At 38.9% G+C, this 17,864-nt stretch overlaps 1 protein-coding gene across 5 annotated transcripts in view; it reads right to left on the bottom strand.

Moving 5' to 3' along the window:
* The window catches only part of KCTD15 (potassium channel tetramerization domain containing 15), a 29,506-nt gene extending 12,197 nt beyond the window's left edge, over positions 1-17,309 (bottom strand). The window contains exons 1-4 of one of the 5 annotated variants that reach the window (XM_072117248.1): positions 16,855-17,309; positions 14,443-14,497; positions 11,400-11,575; positions 4,736-4,880 (exon numbers count right to left, since the gene is read on the bottom strand). In XM_072117248.1, the coding sequence (XP_071973349.1) occupies positions 4,736-4,880; positions 11,400-11,575; positions 14,443-14,487 (366 nt within the window). In that variant the 5' untranslated portion in view covers positions 14,488-14,497; positions 16,855-17,309. The other 4 variants (XM_072117250.1, XM_072117249.1, XM_072117251.1 and 1 more) reach the window with 4 other exon arrangements.
* Positions 17,310-17,864: the final 555 nt, after the last annotated feature.

The raw sequence follows: 17,864 nt of genomic DNA, 5'->3' as shown, positions 1-17,864 counted from the left end.
GTGGATTTGCACCTAATTAGCACTTTTTAAAACGTCACACATTAAAAGTCAGTCTATCACATATGCACTCACATGATAATTTTGAATAAGTTGTCTGAATATTAAAGTGGAGAGAGTTTGCTTATCCCACAAAAGTCACAAAGTTGTTGCAAACCTTATGGCCAAGACCCTTTAGATCATAGCTCGGAAGTTATAATTTTTATCAAATTGTCATTTGTGATTCCCCCTTTAAAAACTCTTTCCAGAGTTACAGCATTTCTGTTCTGAAGCTGATTGTCAAAAACCTATCTAGCCAGCAGTGAAGTGGGCAGAGACTAACCCCTTCCTGCATCTGCCCAAAAGCTGAGTCAAATTGAGGGGTGCAGATGAATCATTGAGCTTGAGATTCAAAGAGAGAGAGAAAAACTTTTGTAGAATCACAGATTGAGATGTAGGGACTGATAGGGCACAGGGGAGAACTTGTACCTCACTATTCTAAGTAGGAGACTTCTATATCCACAACCCTGAACACACTCATCTCAGCTACTCGTTTCGGCTACATACAAAAATTTCTCACACATTGGCTTCTACATTTTGGCTTCATTTTTGTTAAATAAATAATAGGTTGAATTTCCCTTTAACATTTCATCTCTGCACCTGTTTTCCACTTAATGACCAAGCCATTTTTTACCTTTTTTTTCTCTACAAGCTATAACTTTTTTTGTAGTTGTTATGGCGTCATGTTTTTTACAGGACCAAATGTAGCTTTCAATAGCACAATTTTTATGAAATTTTATTACCCTTTCTGTGCAGCATACCGTATATACTTGAGTATAAGCCAAGTTTTTCAGCACAAAAAAATGTGCTGAAAAACTCACACTCGGCTTATACTCAAGTAAAAAAAAAAAAGAAGTGAAAACTCACCTTTCTAGCGCCTCCCGCAGGTCTTCTGTTCAATCCGTGTGGTAGTGGTGGCAGGTGCGATGTCACAGGCTCTGACGTCAGCTGCAATAGTATTGTGTGGGCCGGCAGCCGGCTCACCCTCTGATATTAGCGGCGGCTGATATCACAACTGTGCGCCGCACAGCCGCTGCTGCCGGACGGATCGAACAGAAGAACTGCGCGGGGCGCCGGAAAGGTGAGTTTTAATTTTTTTTTAATGCAACAGGGGGCTGCTCGCTGCTATATATTGGGGGGGGGGGGTCGCTGGCTACTATATACAGTGGGGGATGCTGGCTGCTATATACTTTGGGGGATGCTGGCTGCAATATCCTGTGGGGGATGCTGGCTGCTATATACTTTGGGAGCTGCTGACTGCTATATACTGTGGGGGATGCTGGCTGCTATATCCTGTGGGGGATGCTGGCTGCTATATACTTTGGGGGCTGCTGGCTGCTATATACTGTGGTGGCTGCTGGCTGCTATATACTGTGTGGCTACTGGCTGCTTTATACTGTGGGGGATGGGGGCTGCTATATACCGTGGGGGCTGCTATATAGTTGGGAGGCTGTGACCAATGCATTTTCCACCCTAGGCTTATACTCGAGTCAATAGGTTTTCCCAGTTTTTAGTGACAACATTAGGGGCCTCAGCTTATATTCGGGTCGGCATATACTCTAGTATATATGGTATTTAAAAGAAGAACACAAATCTGTCAATTTTTATAGTAAAAATTTTCATCATTGAACCTAAATACCATTAAAATATTTCTCTGGGTCAATACACATACTGTGATATCAAATTTATAGGGTGCCATAACTTTTGTCAATTAGGCTTTGTAAGGGCTAATTTTTTGCATAAAGTCCTGTAGTTTTTATTGTATACACTTGGGTTTCATACCATTTTTTTGATTGTGATCAATATAATTTTTGTTAAGAGATGGATGTGATTTCATTACTTAAAGTTTTTTGTCGAATAGAATAAATACTATTATAGTTTTGTAGCCTTGGTTGGTATGGGTGTGGAGGTAAAAAATCTGTGTGATTTTACTTTCTTTATATATGTTCATTTGGTCATTTCGACCAAAGTTTATTTATTGTCTCAACTAGCAAATTCTTTTTATAACTTGAGGGGCCACTTAACCATGCTAGATTTCCTAAAATACATTTTATATATTGTCAATGGTGTGCTAAATGAATTGATGAATTGTTACAAGATAAAAGTGGCTGAGTTTTATTGGTTAGTAACAGGGTCACAAATTCAATAGGTTGGTGTACCCAATTAAAAAAAAAATTAGACTAATGCTGCTTTTCACAAAACAGAGGCTACTAAGGAAAACACAGTCAATGGGCAAATTTTTGAAGACAGTGACATACTTTGCACCAAAAAGACATTGTGGTGCACAGTGTACACTACTTCAAAGGTGGTCTAAAATAGAACCCAACCCAGAATCCAACTCTATGATTAGACTAGCATTGTCGAGCTCTGTTGGAAATGGCGACACATTCATAAATTCCCCCTCCAATGCATGGCTCAATTTAAAGGCCTAAATCTGACTCCACTGAACCAAAATGTGGCCATGGCTGCATCCACTTTTTTAGTCCTGGCAGTAAAAGGTCTGGCTTCACTGCACCTATCATTAGTGCATACTCCATAGCCTATATCACTATATCCCTATATCTATATGGGACAGCCTCTCACACCTCTTCATGTAAAACTGTAAGCGCAAGTCAGGCTGGAAGTAGAGTATCTATGTGAACATGTTCTTAGGTCTTGCTTACTCATCCCTACTTGACTGTACTATCTGTGAGTCTGACTGGCCGGAATGTATCTCCGAATAATTGCACACAGACATTTATGTAGGCCAGAGGACACATGCTCTTTGCAGCCTCAGTACTCTAAACTATATATATAGGTACTTCAAAGAGGTAGTCTCATCTCAGCATTCACATTTAATTTAATTTATATATATATATATATATATATATATACATACTTATATGCATATACACACTTTTTTCAGTCGCTTGTCATTAAAACGTACCAAGATAGCCTTCCTTGGATACGACCAACCCAATACCCTGGTAGCGAAGGCCATACATGCACTAGTGAGGTGGCCGACCACCTGGATTCAGTGTTCATTATCAGAGGACGGCTGTGGGACATGCAATAACTCCAGGCTATTTTATATACATTCACTCCAGCAGTGGTTGTATCCAGAGAAGTTATCTTCACATTGGTATATTTCTTTTAATAACATCCAATTGAACAAATGTATATATAGGGAAGATGAATTAAATTAAATGTCAATGCCCAAACAAGATTATTCCTTTAACTTGCACCCACAGTACGCCAGGTCAGAAGCACATCTTGACCTGAGGGCATATATCTGCATCCTTATTAGTCATGATGCCATAACATACTCAAAAATGAATGTTTGAAACACATAAATGTTCAGTGCAATCATATAATATAATAGCAAGAACCAGGTTTTCACCTCTTGCAGGTATGCACTCCATCATAACAGGTAGAACCCAAAATTACAACACTTCATATTCATTTCTATGTATAATGGACAGTGCTCACAAAAGTGAGGGATATATTTTGATTTTGGGTGAAATTTCAGGATGCTACAAACTCTAACCTTTACTAGTGAACTTAATGTGCCCTCCTATAAACTTTTGTAAACGAAGTTATGTTTCAATTTAACAAATTGCTGTTCACTAACAAGGAGCTTAATGCCTTAGCAATGTGATGGAGTAGTATACCATGGTGTTGTTAAGGAAGTACAATGAAGACTCACAGGCTGAGACCTATTCGTGAGCCTAACACCTGTGATTGGTGCTGCCACCAATTGCGGTTGTTAACCATTTGAATGCTACAGGCAAAGCCATATTGGCGTTGATCGTCATGATTTCATAGTGGGTAAGGGCATCAATCGGTTACTTTGGCAGCCAAGAGTATCTCCGAAACTCCCAAGATTGTCATTCAGACAAAGGCAGACAGAAGAGCAGTAAATTCACTATATACTATATGGTATGAGAGATCAGACCCCATAGGTTCCAATACGCCATTTCAATAAAACTGTAATAAAAATAAATAAACTCAAAGGGATACATTTACATACCCAGTAACTGGAGTTCACAGAAAGTGCATTGTCCGAATATAATGCACCGTGCGGCGATTCACTAAGATCGTGCGACCAAAATCATGAATGTGTCGCTTCTCCGGTCAGGCCCGACAGAGTTCACCATCTTTTTAGTGGTGCATCTTAAGGATAGGGCTTGCCACACAATTTAAAAGCTAAATACCGTGCTGAGTTGGACCAACCGACAGCACGCCCCCTAATGTTGTATGGAAGCCAGCGCACATACTGGGGAAGTATTAGATCCCGACAAGAGACTTTGTCACCATCCTCTGGCACTAACCAATTCTCACGTAACACTAACAGGTAATAAGCTAGGAGTATACTAATACTAGCCTATGTATGAATAGAATGGTGTTGAAAAAATTTGTAAAAGCCTCTCTTGACCGTATGTAATAAAAAAAACTTGTTTTCTGAATAGAAAGTTACATGAAGAAAAAACCCTTAGTAAATGTGTCCCAAAATGTTAAGTAAACGCAGTTCCCGGGTTACGTAAAAGATAGATAGTTGGAACTGTATATTTTATAGATGTAACCCTAGACAAAAAATTTTTGGTCTCTGTGACAATTGGATTTTAAAAATGTGGGGTTGTCATAAGAATCAGGAAAGTAAATATGCCCACACCATGGTTATTGTTTTGCTTTTTTAAATTGTGTTTGGCAGTAACTTTACCTTAAAATCCTCAGGAAGAAGCAATTTTGAAGTTCGTAGAAAACTTAAGATATATCGAAAAATTTCTCCATCCCGGTCGATAAAATAATGCTGTTTTAAACTGTCCAGTACGATGGGTTCTGTGCCATTAAACAAGCGACTTATTCTAAGGAGCAAAGAAAAAAGATTGTCACAAAGAAGAATTCATTTGTTTATACATTCGTAACTATACCTATTTATATATTAAGATGAGGTAACAGCCATTGATTGCTACTTCCACCTAAACAGTGCTGGGACAGGACCAGAATGGTAGGTCTGGAATAGCGGGGATCTACCAGGTAATTGGTTATGAACACTAAGAGGACTGGACTTCACCTATGAAGGTGAAAAACATCTGTTCTTAACCCAAAACCTGTTAAAACTGCAACTACTGTCAAAATCCAGCAGGTGTGGAGTATGAGTGTGACCCCTGTTACAGTAGCGATCGCCTCACTATTATGGTACATTAAACTTACTATATCCTACTATAAAGTAGTGATATATTATGGTAGCTATAGTCTTGTAGGGGTATCAGTCTTTTTATTCTTGTACTTAGAGGATGCACTATTATGGATGCAGGGGTGTAACTAGGAGAGGCTGGGCCCCATAGCAGACTTCTTCATAGAAGAAGAGCCCCCTTTCCCTTAATATTTACACATATTTATACTGATATATACAAACATTTATACACCTTTACACACCGAAATACATGTATATACTGATACACACATTTATCTACTCATATATACATTTACATATACTCATATACACACATACATACAGTGTATACACACAGTATGCACACATAAATGTGTATAGTACATATGCATGTGTGAAAAAATGGCAGCACTCCAAGATTTCCAGTGAAAATTCTGGGTACTTTTATTCCCATGTGTAGCAATGCTTCAGCTCCTCCCACACCGGAGCCTTTTTCACTGGAAATCTGGAAATCTTCACAGGAGTGCAGCCATTTTTTTCTATTTGTCTACGGTGGATCCATGTCAAGGCTCCGGGATTTTGCACACAAGTCATATCTTCAATACAGGTTCTGCTCTCGCCTCTATATACAGAATGTGTGTATATGGTATGTTTATACTGTAAATATTTGAAAATATGGTGTGTATATATTGTATGTCTAAGTAAAGAAAAAATAAATAAATAAATAGATAATATATATATATATATATATATATATATATATATATATTTTACTTAGACATACAATATAAACACACCATATATTTAAAATATTTACAGTATAAACATACCATATACACACTTTCTGCATATACTGTACATACATATAGCAAATACACACACGTGCAGCAATACACACACGTAACTCTTTTACTTGTAATATGTATATACATATGTCTTCTTATTTCAGGGGGGGTGAAAGAGGCCACAGCTCATCAGCTGCAGACCACATGGAGTACATAGACAGTAGGAAGTAGCGATGAGAAATCTCAATCCTGCCGTTAAACTGTGCCCTCCCCTGCCAATTTTCAACTGAACTGCTGCCTCAGCTGTGTACTGCAAAAGATGTGCACTATTATATAAATATTGTGCTGTACAATGTGCAAGCATGATATATATATATATATATATATATATATATATATATATATATATATAATAGTGCACATCCTCCATTCTTTAGTGTTTCAAGTCAGGTGGCCGAGCCCCCGACACTGTGGGCCCATTGCAGATTATATGGCTTTTTATTGGTATTTTATGGTAGATTTTATTTAAATGGTAGATTTTTATTTAAAAAAAAGGATTTGTGCATATAAATAAAGGAATTTTTGTATACTGTGTCACAAATGCTAAGCAAATACTTTAGGTGCGAAGAGAGAAAAAATTTAGTCAGACATATGTACAGTATATATATACCCATTATACATATTGTAATAAAAATGACCCCTTATGGTGAAATTCCCATGTCGAGGTCCTCGTTCAATGTCCCAGTTTCCTCATCACATCCTGGTAATCATAAGATTTAATATTTGAAGACACTCACATTCAGTGGTGCGGCACATAGCAGCAGGAGTCACATTTTTACGTCACTGTTTTGTGTACTAAGCAATGAAGCTCTTGATTTCTGATGATAATTTCAGCAGTGCAGAGAGGTCTCATCCCCTCCCCCATCTCATGTGCAGATTTTCTGTACACTTGATACACATGTTACAGCTGTAACACTAGGTCAATAGCCCCTGGCTCAGAATCTCATCGGGCCCTGGGCAATCTGCTGCCCATGTTTTCTATAGAATCCAGTGAGCACAGTATTCATCTCTGAATGCCTAGTATGAGATTAACAGGGACAGGCGAACTCTATTATATCCTGATATGTGTAGAAGTTAATGAGGATGTCACCCTGCCCCCTCCTAATATTTGATTTGTATTGCAATAGATGGCAACGTTGCCTGTCATATCGCTATTATCTGAAATGAGAAGCAGGCCGCAGATGTCCAGATAAATCAACAATAATTAAAATGAGCGTGTCTGCGACAACAAAATAGATGTTTTAAATCATTATATAGTTATAGACTAAAAATTATGTGTAGTATATGATTAGTTTGATGAACTTACTTTTTATATACTGTAGGTCTTATATGTATAATCACTTAGCTATAAGCCAAAATTTTGTGACATCCAATATGAGTTTGCTACCATTTGCTATAGAATTCTAATTGGTAAAGCTGAAAGTGGAGCATTGCTACATTTCTTAAAAAAATTTTCAGAAACACATCACATTCCCTTTAAACTGAACAGTTCAGATATGCAACCATACAGAATGCCTTTGGTTCCATGTTTTGTATCACAACTGGAAAAATGGCAGAACACAGGTAGCCAAAAAGCTGGAATAGAAAACGATACTGGGCCGTAACTTTTTTAGTTTATTTTTATTGGTGTCTTTAACTTTACTTCAACTGTCATTTTAGCCACAATGGACAATCCAACGGGCAAGTTCCCTTTACGGCGGTATCACCACAAATTCTTAATAATACTGCCATGTTTGTCCGTGTTTGCAGCTAAAGACATTTATTTGGATGTCAGTGTTTTCACTTGAAACAAAATACAGGAGGTAATATGTAGCTGAGAAGGTTAAAATCTCTCAAGGCCTTTGCCTTTTGCTCTCAAAAACACTGGTTCTGCACTTCTCAGGTCTGATGACCCAGTCAATCTCATTTTTCATACTTTTTCTAATATATATCTTTCTAAAATTAATATTTAACTCAACAAGGACGCAAGAAAAAGAGTCCGGGGGAGGAATAATTACCTCTTAGGATCAGGAATGCCTGAAGGACTTTGTGCAGAAGACAAGATTTTAAAGGCTGGAGGATGTCGGTGGTTGCAAAGTTTCATAAAACAGGACTAAGGTTTATAATAAAAGATATATACCAGCTATTATACGATAGAGGATGAAATGACTATTTTAAAGGGCCACTAACATCACATTGTTCCTTTATTCATGTGGACTTCAGGGGAACATGCTATGAATGTCTAATAAGTTGGAGACCTAGAAGTAGAGGGAGGTCTATGGAGTTATAGAAGAAGCTCAACACACTTACTGATTTTATACTGTATATGCTGCTCACATATTAGACATTGGGCAGCTCTGCACTTCACTTCCTATATGTGACCTCCCCTGGTCACCTTGGCTTACTAAAATGTGGTCAGGGGAACCCATTTTTCCTGATAGCTTTGGGTCGTTATAGGCATTCATCCCGCATCCTTTAGATGCATTTACAGACTAAATTGGAAATACTTGGATACTAAGCTCACCCTCTTCTATTAAGATGCTAAATCTAGGGAAAATGAATAACAACTAACATGTCTGCTATTTCACCTTCTACAATGTTTTGCTTCTATTTCATAGCTAACAAGGCCTTTACACGAGACAAACTTATATTTTCATTTTAAGTCCTGTCTAAATTATTAATATCAAGCCCATGAAATAGAAAGAGAATAGGTGTACCTATGAAACATGTGTCATTGAACCACCCAGTAGGAAGGTTATAATGCTCTCTCTTTAATTACAGGTCAAAGTTATGAACATAGTACCTGTAATTACAGCGGCATCATAAATTTGCATAGAAGACTGGTTTCTGCCTCTCCCTAATGAGAGCACAATTGTTGCCTTGCACAGTCAGCAGTGAAAACATAGAGATACTTGCATAACAGTTATCAAATAAATCACTGATCGCCTAAACTTCTCAAGTTGTCTTCTTGTCTTCTTCTCTGAAGTTGTTCTATTGAGCCATTTCTCACCTGCTTTGCCACTCCTACATAAGTAGCTTTTAGAAATATTGGAAGGATGGATAGCAACCTTTTTGGAATCTGTATTTGGTAACTGGTAATAATAACAAAAATAAATCCTACACCTTCTAAGGTGTGTTTTGTCCTGATTGGAGTACAACCAGATGTGATGTAATGGAGTGTAGAAAATCCCCCTGCAAACACCCCAGCCTGTGATCAGAGATAGAATCAGGATGTGGAAGAGTATTGCTATGTTTTACCTTATCCTTATCTGAGAAGGTGTAGCAGCATCTAAACAGTAAATCGTTTATCTGTATTATTAGGACCAAAGCAGATTTTGCAGATCTCTTGCTTCATTGCTTGATCAACTATTGGTTTATTAGTAGTTATAATATTACATTACTGCAAGTGTATGAGCAGACTTGGCCTCCCAATGGCTGTTCAGAAGTTTAGAGCAGACCCAATGAGATTGGTTAGCACAATGGCCTTTAATTACTCTGAGGTTGTGATTTATGAGCTTATTATCTATATATAGGTATCGAAGAAAACCCCTTGTAAAATCCCCTGTTAAACATTTGTGTTCTCACCTGTGTGTTTTTTATTATTTAGCCCTTGGTGACCCCAACCTCTGGATGTCGATTAAAGTAGTACAAGGGCAGAAATTATTTCCCTGTTTGTGTCTGATACCTCACAAGTTAGTTTAAAGTTAAAGTTTTAGCATGTTTAAAGTTAATTAAGCTAATTAGCTCCGAAATGCAAAAATAATTCCTTCACAAGCACTGTACATTTGACCATTGCCTGACGACCTTTTACGCACCTACCTATAAAAGTAGTGTTGATCTGCAGCATAGAAAGCAATGGCTACCAATCAGTAACTGTCCATCAGTCACTGACAATAAGGTGGGCAGACACTGATGGAGATGTTTACTGCTTTAGGGTCTAGGATTTATTTTTAAAGCTGCAAATCGAGAGGTACACCATTGCCCGGACAGTGCCATTCTCACAACTCAGTGAAAGGAGTTGTAATGTCTGCAAGTCTTGCCAAACATCTGGCAGTGAAGTTATGTTCCTAATTACCATGCACAAAGTATGTCGCATACAATCAACAGCAATCTCCTCCAGGGCAGCTGCGGATTTCTCTTAATTTTTTAAATTTTTCAGGGTCCCATAGCAAAAAAAAAATCTGTGTCTAAGAATGACCTTGATCAATGGAAAGAAATGGTTATAGTTTAACCAGAAGAATGTTATTCAAAGAAACCAATTACAAGTAGTGAGTAACCTGACTGGGCCGTTTCTTAATAAGTTTGTGTACAGACGTGTCAGACATAACCGGAAAACACTGCAAAGTCACCCTCTTGTCTACACTGCCATAATAATCTGAACACTGCTAATGAGAAAACTAATTGGAAGCACAGAGCTAATGAAAAAATCCTGCGTATGGGCATACAGATGTGGTTCAGGGGAGGGGGTGTCAGGAGTGACTAGTGGATAGAAAGTTTTGGGGACTGGCCAAGGACCTATTAGTATGGGTCCCAAGCAGACACTAAATTTATCGTTGGTGTACAGCTGAAGGAATCTATCGTTTTCTGCTATCAAGCATTTTAGGTGCAGGATGATGACTGTAGTGATCTTCAATGAGACAAAAATATCCACTTATACTTTCAGAAACATTTCTGTGGGTGACATTACTGTATAATTTAGCTGCTGTTATCTCAGAGTAATTAGCCAATGGGACTAAATTATGTGTCCCAGGCATATTCATTCACTGACAAAAACTGTTAACATTTAGAAAGTTTAAAAATCTTCAGTTGTTTTTATCCCTTAAATATGTTACAATAGAGAGATGTAATAAGCTTATTATCATTTACTATTAAGTCACAAGGCTTCTCTCTAAACTGTGTGCAAGCTTGGGACAGCGAATAGAATGGTGGCAGATGTGAGTGCAATATGTGAGGCCCAATATGATAACTTATTTCTAATGGAAGTTAAAGGGTACTAAAGGTTGGGGATGCAGTAAAACTGAATTTTCTGAATTGTTTTAGAAATGTGGCTCCATGCAGACATATGTAAAGAATAGATAATACGTGGAGTGATTTTGGACAATTACAAACTCAGCTCTATGCTGCTCTATGAAATGTGAAGTATTCCCAGTGATTACAGAGACATTTGTATTCATCCATATTGGAAAATATTCAACCTGCAGAAATCTTTGATAATGCTTTAAAGTCCCTTAGGGGGTCAGTGAGTATAGAGGGAGCCCATGGCATACTCCAATGTGGAGTTAACGGAGGACAAAGGGTGATACTAAGAGAACAGTCTGATCTTGGAACAATGGAATATTATCATTAATTTACACATGAAGCACAATGAAGCAATGTGTTCTTACCTTGAGTCTGGGTACTTGGTCAGGGTGGCCAGGCTGCTTGTGTACATATGTCCTCCCACATCAATATGTACAGGTGCATTGGATTTGGTGAGCTGCGCTGGCAGAGGTATTCCTTGTGCAGCCAAGGGAGAGACTGGGGAGCGGGTTAGAGACAGACGGGACATGCTGCTTTCCTCCTTGATAGCAAAGGGAAAAAAAAGTCCTTCTTCAGAACAATCACTATTATATTACTGATGTGATCACAGATCTAATGAGATCATCCCTACATCTGCCTGATCATACATCCAGCGTACAAATTACAACCACAGCCGCAATTAAGCGTATTTGCATGGTCTTTTAGACACCAGAGGGTAGGTGGAATATGCTTATTAGCAATAAGAAATCAGGAACATTTTTTCCTCCTTCTTCTTCCTTTCCAAGGTGTCAGCCTCAAGGGGCACAAAACAAACTGCAAAATTCTAATTAGAGGTCGTGGGCTTATGTGTTAGATGTGAAATATCCCCTGACAAACAGAGAACCAATTTGTGAATTGAGATTCAGGGTTTTTTTGCAAGTGTGTCTCAATAACAAGACACCTCTAAATTAGTGACTTCCTCGGTACCTGAGGCATTTATTTGATACACGAGGTGCATTTCATATCCATTCACCTAGTGCAAGATCTCACAGCCTTTATCTACTGTACCTGGGCACTACATGAAACAAAGCCACATAAAATTCAACATTGCAATTTGGGGGAGAAAAAGTTGTAGGAAAGTATTAAGAATGTTTGATGAATCTACCTGCCAGCGCCAATTGGCAGAGGTTAATGCTAAGAATACCCAAGACTCCAGTCCTTTGATGTATGCATAAAAATGTAAATTGTTACCAGCTGCTTGATTTAAAGTACAAGACACTAAACTAAAGTTATCCGTGACCAGTATATACTATGAGGCAGCTAACCCTTTGAGAGATGACTTCTTTACAATACATTAATGTAGCAGACCTGAATTTGTCACTTTATAATTTTGCTTACATCAATGCGTTATACAGAGGGTTTAACGGAAGTGCAAAGGAAAACTTCAGATCATGATATCATGTGACAAACTCGGTCCTGCTGTAACTCAGAAAAAAACGATTGTTAAAATGGGTTCAACTACATTTTTATATACACTCAGTTTGCTATTATTTTCATCACTCTGTCTTTTCAAGTTAGAGGCTCATTGGGTCTTTTAACTTTAGCCCTTAGGAACATTGGGATACACTTTGTTGGCAGCTACACGTTATTTGAGCACATTTTTGTTAGTTATGATGTTTGCACAGTATTATTCTTGCTCTGTCATTGAGGTACACAATTGGGCACATTGAGTGTAGCAAATGGGCAGTACTATAAAAAGCTATGTAAGGGAAGATGCAGCAGGTAGGACTGGTGTGTGGGCATCCACCCTGACTATAATAATTTGCTGTGTAATTTTGGAAACATTGCATAATTAATGGGAATGTCACATTACAATATCATTGTGTGTTAACCTATGTCATAATAATAATTGACCAAGGGAAAATTGGGGGCATCCTGCGGAAAATGCAGGAGCCTCCTGAATGAGATATATATCTGAAGTTTTTTTCTACATGTCCACAAATAAAGAAGAAGAAAATATTACCACATTTTTTGAAATTACCTATAGTATAATGCTTCCAACAGCATATATTCACACCTTGTTTTTCTTGCAATAAATCATAGCAAGATAAATGTATTTTTCTACCATTAAATTGTGCACTGTATGGCATATAGTGGTGAACTCTACTGGGTACAGGTGCCACCAATATGTATTGCGTCCACAGAATACATGTTAGAGGGCATTGAATGGTTCATCTAACTGCATATTTTCAGTGTTATCTTTGTCATCTTTGTCATCCACACACATTTTACATCCATGTATAGCTGGGCTCAACATGTATTTTGTATGTATCCGTTTGTGCACAGGTAATACAGTGAGTTAGGATAACTTACTCCTAGAACTACAGGTGACCACTTGTGACATGGGATTATGTATGATTATTAATATTACAAACTACTTACTACTACATAACATTGCATGACACAATGAAACAAGGTATAATATTGTGCTGGATCATTGGATTACATATGTGTGTGTGTCCCAGATAGTTATATAATATATTTCAGATATTAATTGTCAGTAATGTGTAATTCTCACAAAGTTCAGACACAATAGCATTATCCATAAGGGCTTTGTGTGTTACGTTATTACGCAATGGATACACACTTGCAATGTAAACTAAGATTACATAGTATTTTATGCACACACAGCCATTTATTCACTAAACTGAAAATATGAGTAGATTTATCAGTGCATGCATACTGTATGCTACAGATGTAGCAGAGCTGCATTTTTGCTAATGGGAATAACTTTCATGAGTTAAAATAATGCTCTAGATTGATATGCAGTCCCATGTAAAACCTTAAATTACACATCTATCTTTTTATGCATGGGCCAAATGACAAACTGTGCATAAAACATTTATGAGCAATATTAAGATAATAACTTATGCTAACAATGTAAGCATGAGTGTAAGCCTTTGTGGCTACTTTTATCTACATTTTATATCCATTTCTCCTTTTAGAGTACAATATATTGTTATCAATCCATCATCTATCCATCAATACTCAATACATAAAATGATTGCCTATGCTGACTGTCACAGTGTACATTATAGTCAATAGACTCTACAATATAAAATGTTGGCCGTGTAGTGTGGAAAGGTCATTTACTTGAATAATTCACCAAGTAGATTAGAAATGTATAAGGCCATTTACAAGGAATGAGCATGCAGTCATCTGCTCCATTACCTGTCGGTTGCACTGCTATAGGGGTTTACTGTTCACCTCTCAAGAAAGTGTAAAAACTGTTACATATTGGGTACAATATCTGACATATGTACATGGGTAACAGCATACCCCCACTGTGCTGTAATATAAAGCTAAACAAATACATTTACGAAACAATAATGACAAAAACATCCAAAGTAAAGGAATAATGTTACCCACTTTTCCTCTTCCAGAAGACAATGTGGAATTGGGCATTCCATGCATCTTGCAAACCCTTTGGGGGAAGAAGTAGGGTATTGTTGACAGGACCTCTGTTTCTACCCAAAGCAACTGCGTGCAGGTAGTTGTGCCTTTGATTGGACAGTCCTAACTGATGCTCATACCAAGGGGGATCTGCCAGGACTGACACAAAGAATCTCCCACCTATTCATAATACCATGTCACTGAGCCAAACGCAGATGCTTGCTTACTTGCCCCCAGGAGTCACGGGCCCCCACCTCCTTGACGAGAGTAGGTTAAACACAATTGTATTAGAAAGCAGCGACATTAATTGTATAAAAGGGAGGGTGGTCTTATGCACAAATTGGGTGACGGCTGAACTAGCTGGGGGCAAACTAATACAAGCAGGTCTTGGAATAATGTGCAGGTCTTTATTTCTGGGTCTTGTTTTCCCTCCTCCAGCACATTGAGTTCTATGAAAAGCCAGATTATCTTCCCCCTGTCTTTGTGGAAGTAGCTGCACAAATGTTGCTTGTAAAAGCTATTTGCCCATGTAAAGTGAAGCCATAGCACGCTCATTTACACACAAAATGACTCTGTGTCCCATTGTGCACACAGTTGTTTCGCTCTCTAGGGGTGATTAAACTTGCTATGTCGCTGCAGCTTGAGAAGATTTCAAGAAATCGTTTCTCCATGAAGTTGCCTCTTTGCTTAAGCTGTTATTTTAACCATAAAAGGTAAACAGAAGGCAGTTTTTTTTCTGTCAAGGGAGAAAGAGAGCTCCATTCAAGGCTTGGTGCCTGGGGCAAAAACCCTACAGCAAGGAATGTTGAAAGGAGAGAGAAATAGAGAGAATATTCCAGGGTGTTGTCTTCACAGCACAAAAGCCTACAGGAATATTCCTCATTTACTACACACACAAATGGAAGATGCATTTAGATCCCACTTCAAAGTCTAAGAAGTATTACTGGGTGTATGAAGTTTGTTCCCGCCTTTGCACATGGCTGCAGGCCCTGGTAACTTATACTGCTACAGTCTGCGGAGGGACAGACTGGGGGTGAAGGGTTCCTAAAACAGCCCCAGCATCTATGACTAAGAGTGGATTGCAAAAATATAATAATACAAATATACAATGGGAGGTGCCACAGAGAGGAATGTAGCAACTTCTGAATTGTAATCACACAATTGCAAAATAGTTTGTAATAATAAAACAGGCTTAACCCTCACATTACCAAAAGAGTATTCTGAAAATATCAGCGACACAAAGTTAACATACAGTGCTATTCTTGATATAGCCCCGTATTTAGAAGCCTGAGGCCAGCCATAGATGTGACAGATTCTGCCAATCCCACTGTGAACTTCACTGCCCAATGGAGATGAGTGGTTGTTGACCCCTACAGTGGCACAGGAACATTCTCTGCCCATGGGACTGATATGAAGATGATGATATGATGTTTAATAATTACTTAGTGTGGGTGCCACAAAACCTAAGGGGACCTGCTTAAAAATGTTCTTAATTTAACTAATATATCCTGTAATGTGGTCTGTACATAGCCAGAAGAAATGCTTCTGACCTTTGGAAATCTGGACATATTATCAGACATGATACAATTTGTTGCTAGTCTTTACTGCCACATTAATAAAGCAAAAGGAGATTATATTGGTCACAATTGTGAAATAGTTAATGCATAGTTATTAAATTTATCTGGTCAGACCATATCTTTAAACATGTGACAATATTAAAATACATAAATAGCTTCAACTATCTCTCTATCAATGTATTTCAGTTGCCACTTCAGGCACTAAGATCCCCAACAGAAGGGGATCCAGTGACACAAGTGTTTGCAGGAAACTTTTGGACAGGAGGAAGTGGATGAAAACTCTCTCTCTCCACTTGTCCCCCTTGTGTTTCTAAACAGAAAAATCTGGACCACTCAATGCACTGTTCCCTTCCTTTATGCCTACTATCCTGAATATCTGTACCCTAAATATCCTGCCAGCGTACGGGAAACCCTAAGAATCCCCTACTCCATCCAGAAACTGCCAGACAATGGGAAACAATACAGAAGATATAATGCATGAGATGGAAGCTGATAGTACTTACTGCAGGCATCACACACAGACTGACTTCTATACCCTATGCAGGATCAGGGCATGGACAAGGCATCATGATATGGGCACATGACCCCCCAGCTATGATTGGGGTCTCCCCCTCCCCTTAAGCTGCTGCCTTAACCACGTCTATAGCAGCAACATGCAAGCAAGTACAGCGCAATGTAGTCCTATAGATCCCCCCTGCAAGGATCACAGACCCTGCACATGTTGCTGGGGCGCCTCCAGCAGGAATCGGGGTGCCCCTGTGCCCCTGCGCTTCCAAGTGACTTTTCCAGCAAGCCCTTCCTCCTCTCTTACCTTGATCCCGGCCAGATCTTTTCCTCCTCCTTCTTCCCTGTGTGCCGTGTCCTCTCCCCGGAACAGTGCCCCCCTGTGTCTCTCTCCTGGGTACCCCTGCTTTCACCAGCCCCCCAAAGCCCTGGTGCAGCCTGAAGACTAGAGAGGAAGGAGCCTGAGCTGCAGGAGAATGGAGAGGAGGAGAGAGATTGCGCTGCACACTCCTAGCTCTGGGCTCCCAAACGCCTCCAGGGCAAGGATCAGCTCCAATGAAGTGGCCCAGCTCTGCCCCCCTTCTCCGAGAGGTGCCCCCCTCCGGTGCCAGCTGTGGGTGTGCAGAGATCACCGGGCTCCTGCCAGGGCTCCAGCTCCAGCTTCAGCAGCAGACAAGGCACAGGCAGAGAGAGGGAGAGAAAAAGCTGATTTTAATCATTGTCATTTCGTCTGATGTAATTTTTCCCCGGGCACTTTCAGCGAGGCATAAATTTTCAGTTCCCAAATAAGTAACACAGGGCACGTTTCTCACATCCTTTGACTTTGTGTGTTACAATTGCTACAGCTAGACTAGAACTTGCTGTAAAACTTAAGGGTTTTTTTTTTTGGGGGGGGGGGGATTAGTGTTCTCTTTTTTTACCTCTACCCTAAAGCCAAGGTGCAGGCAGCTGATAAACAGTTATGTATTTTTTATATATAACCTTACAATTCTGTGAGCTCCAGGTCATTGAAATGTACCTCCTGTATATCTCCTGGCTTGTAAGATACAGAGATATTAAAATTTGTCCAACACAATTTCTGCATGGCTCCAATGGTTTGCTGGTTATCTGTTGTATTAGACTCTTAAGGTCAACAGTGTTTTTTGAAGTGTCAAAAATGGGGCTATCACTCATAGAGATACATAGAGACATAGAGAGAAATGTATATAACTTGCTAAATATTGTTAGAATATAGTTAATCTCTTTATCATTGATATAGTCTTTGGGAAAATTTTTCATTAGACAAAAATCAGTGTTGCTATTATTTTCTCCACATTT

This window comes from Engystomops pustulosus, chromosome 7, assembly GCF_040894005.1.
Source record: "Engystomops pustulosus chromosome 7, aEngPut4.maternal, whole genome shotgun sequence".
Lineage (NCBI taxonomy): Eukaryota > Metazoa > Chordata > Amphibia > Anura > Leptodactylidae > Engystomops > Engystomops pustulosus.
Note: the sequence above shows the minus strand (reverse complement) of the source record. Positions and strands in the feature narration are given on the sequence as shown.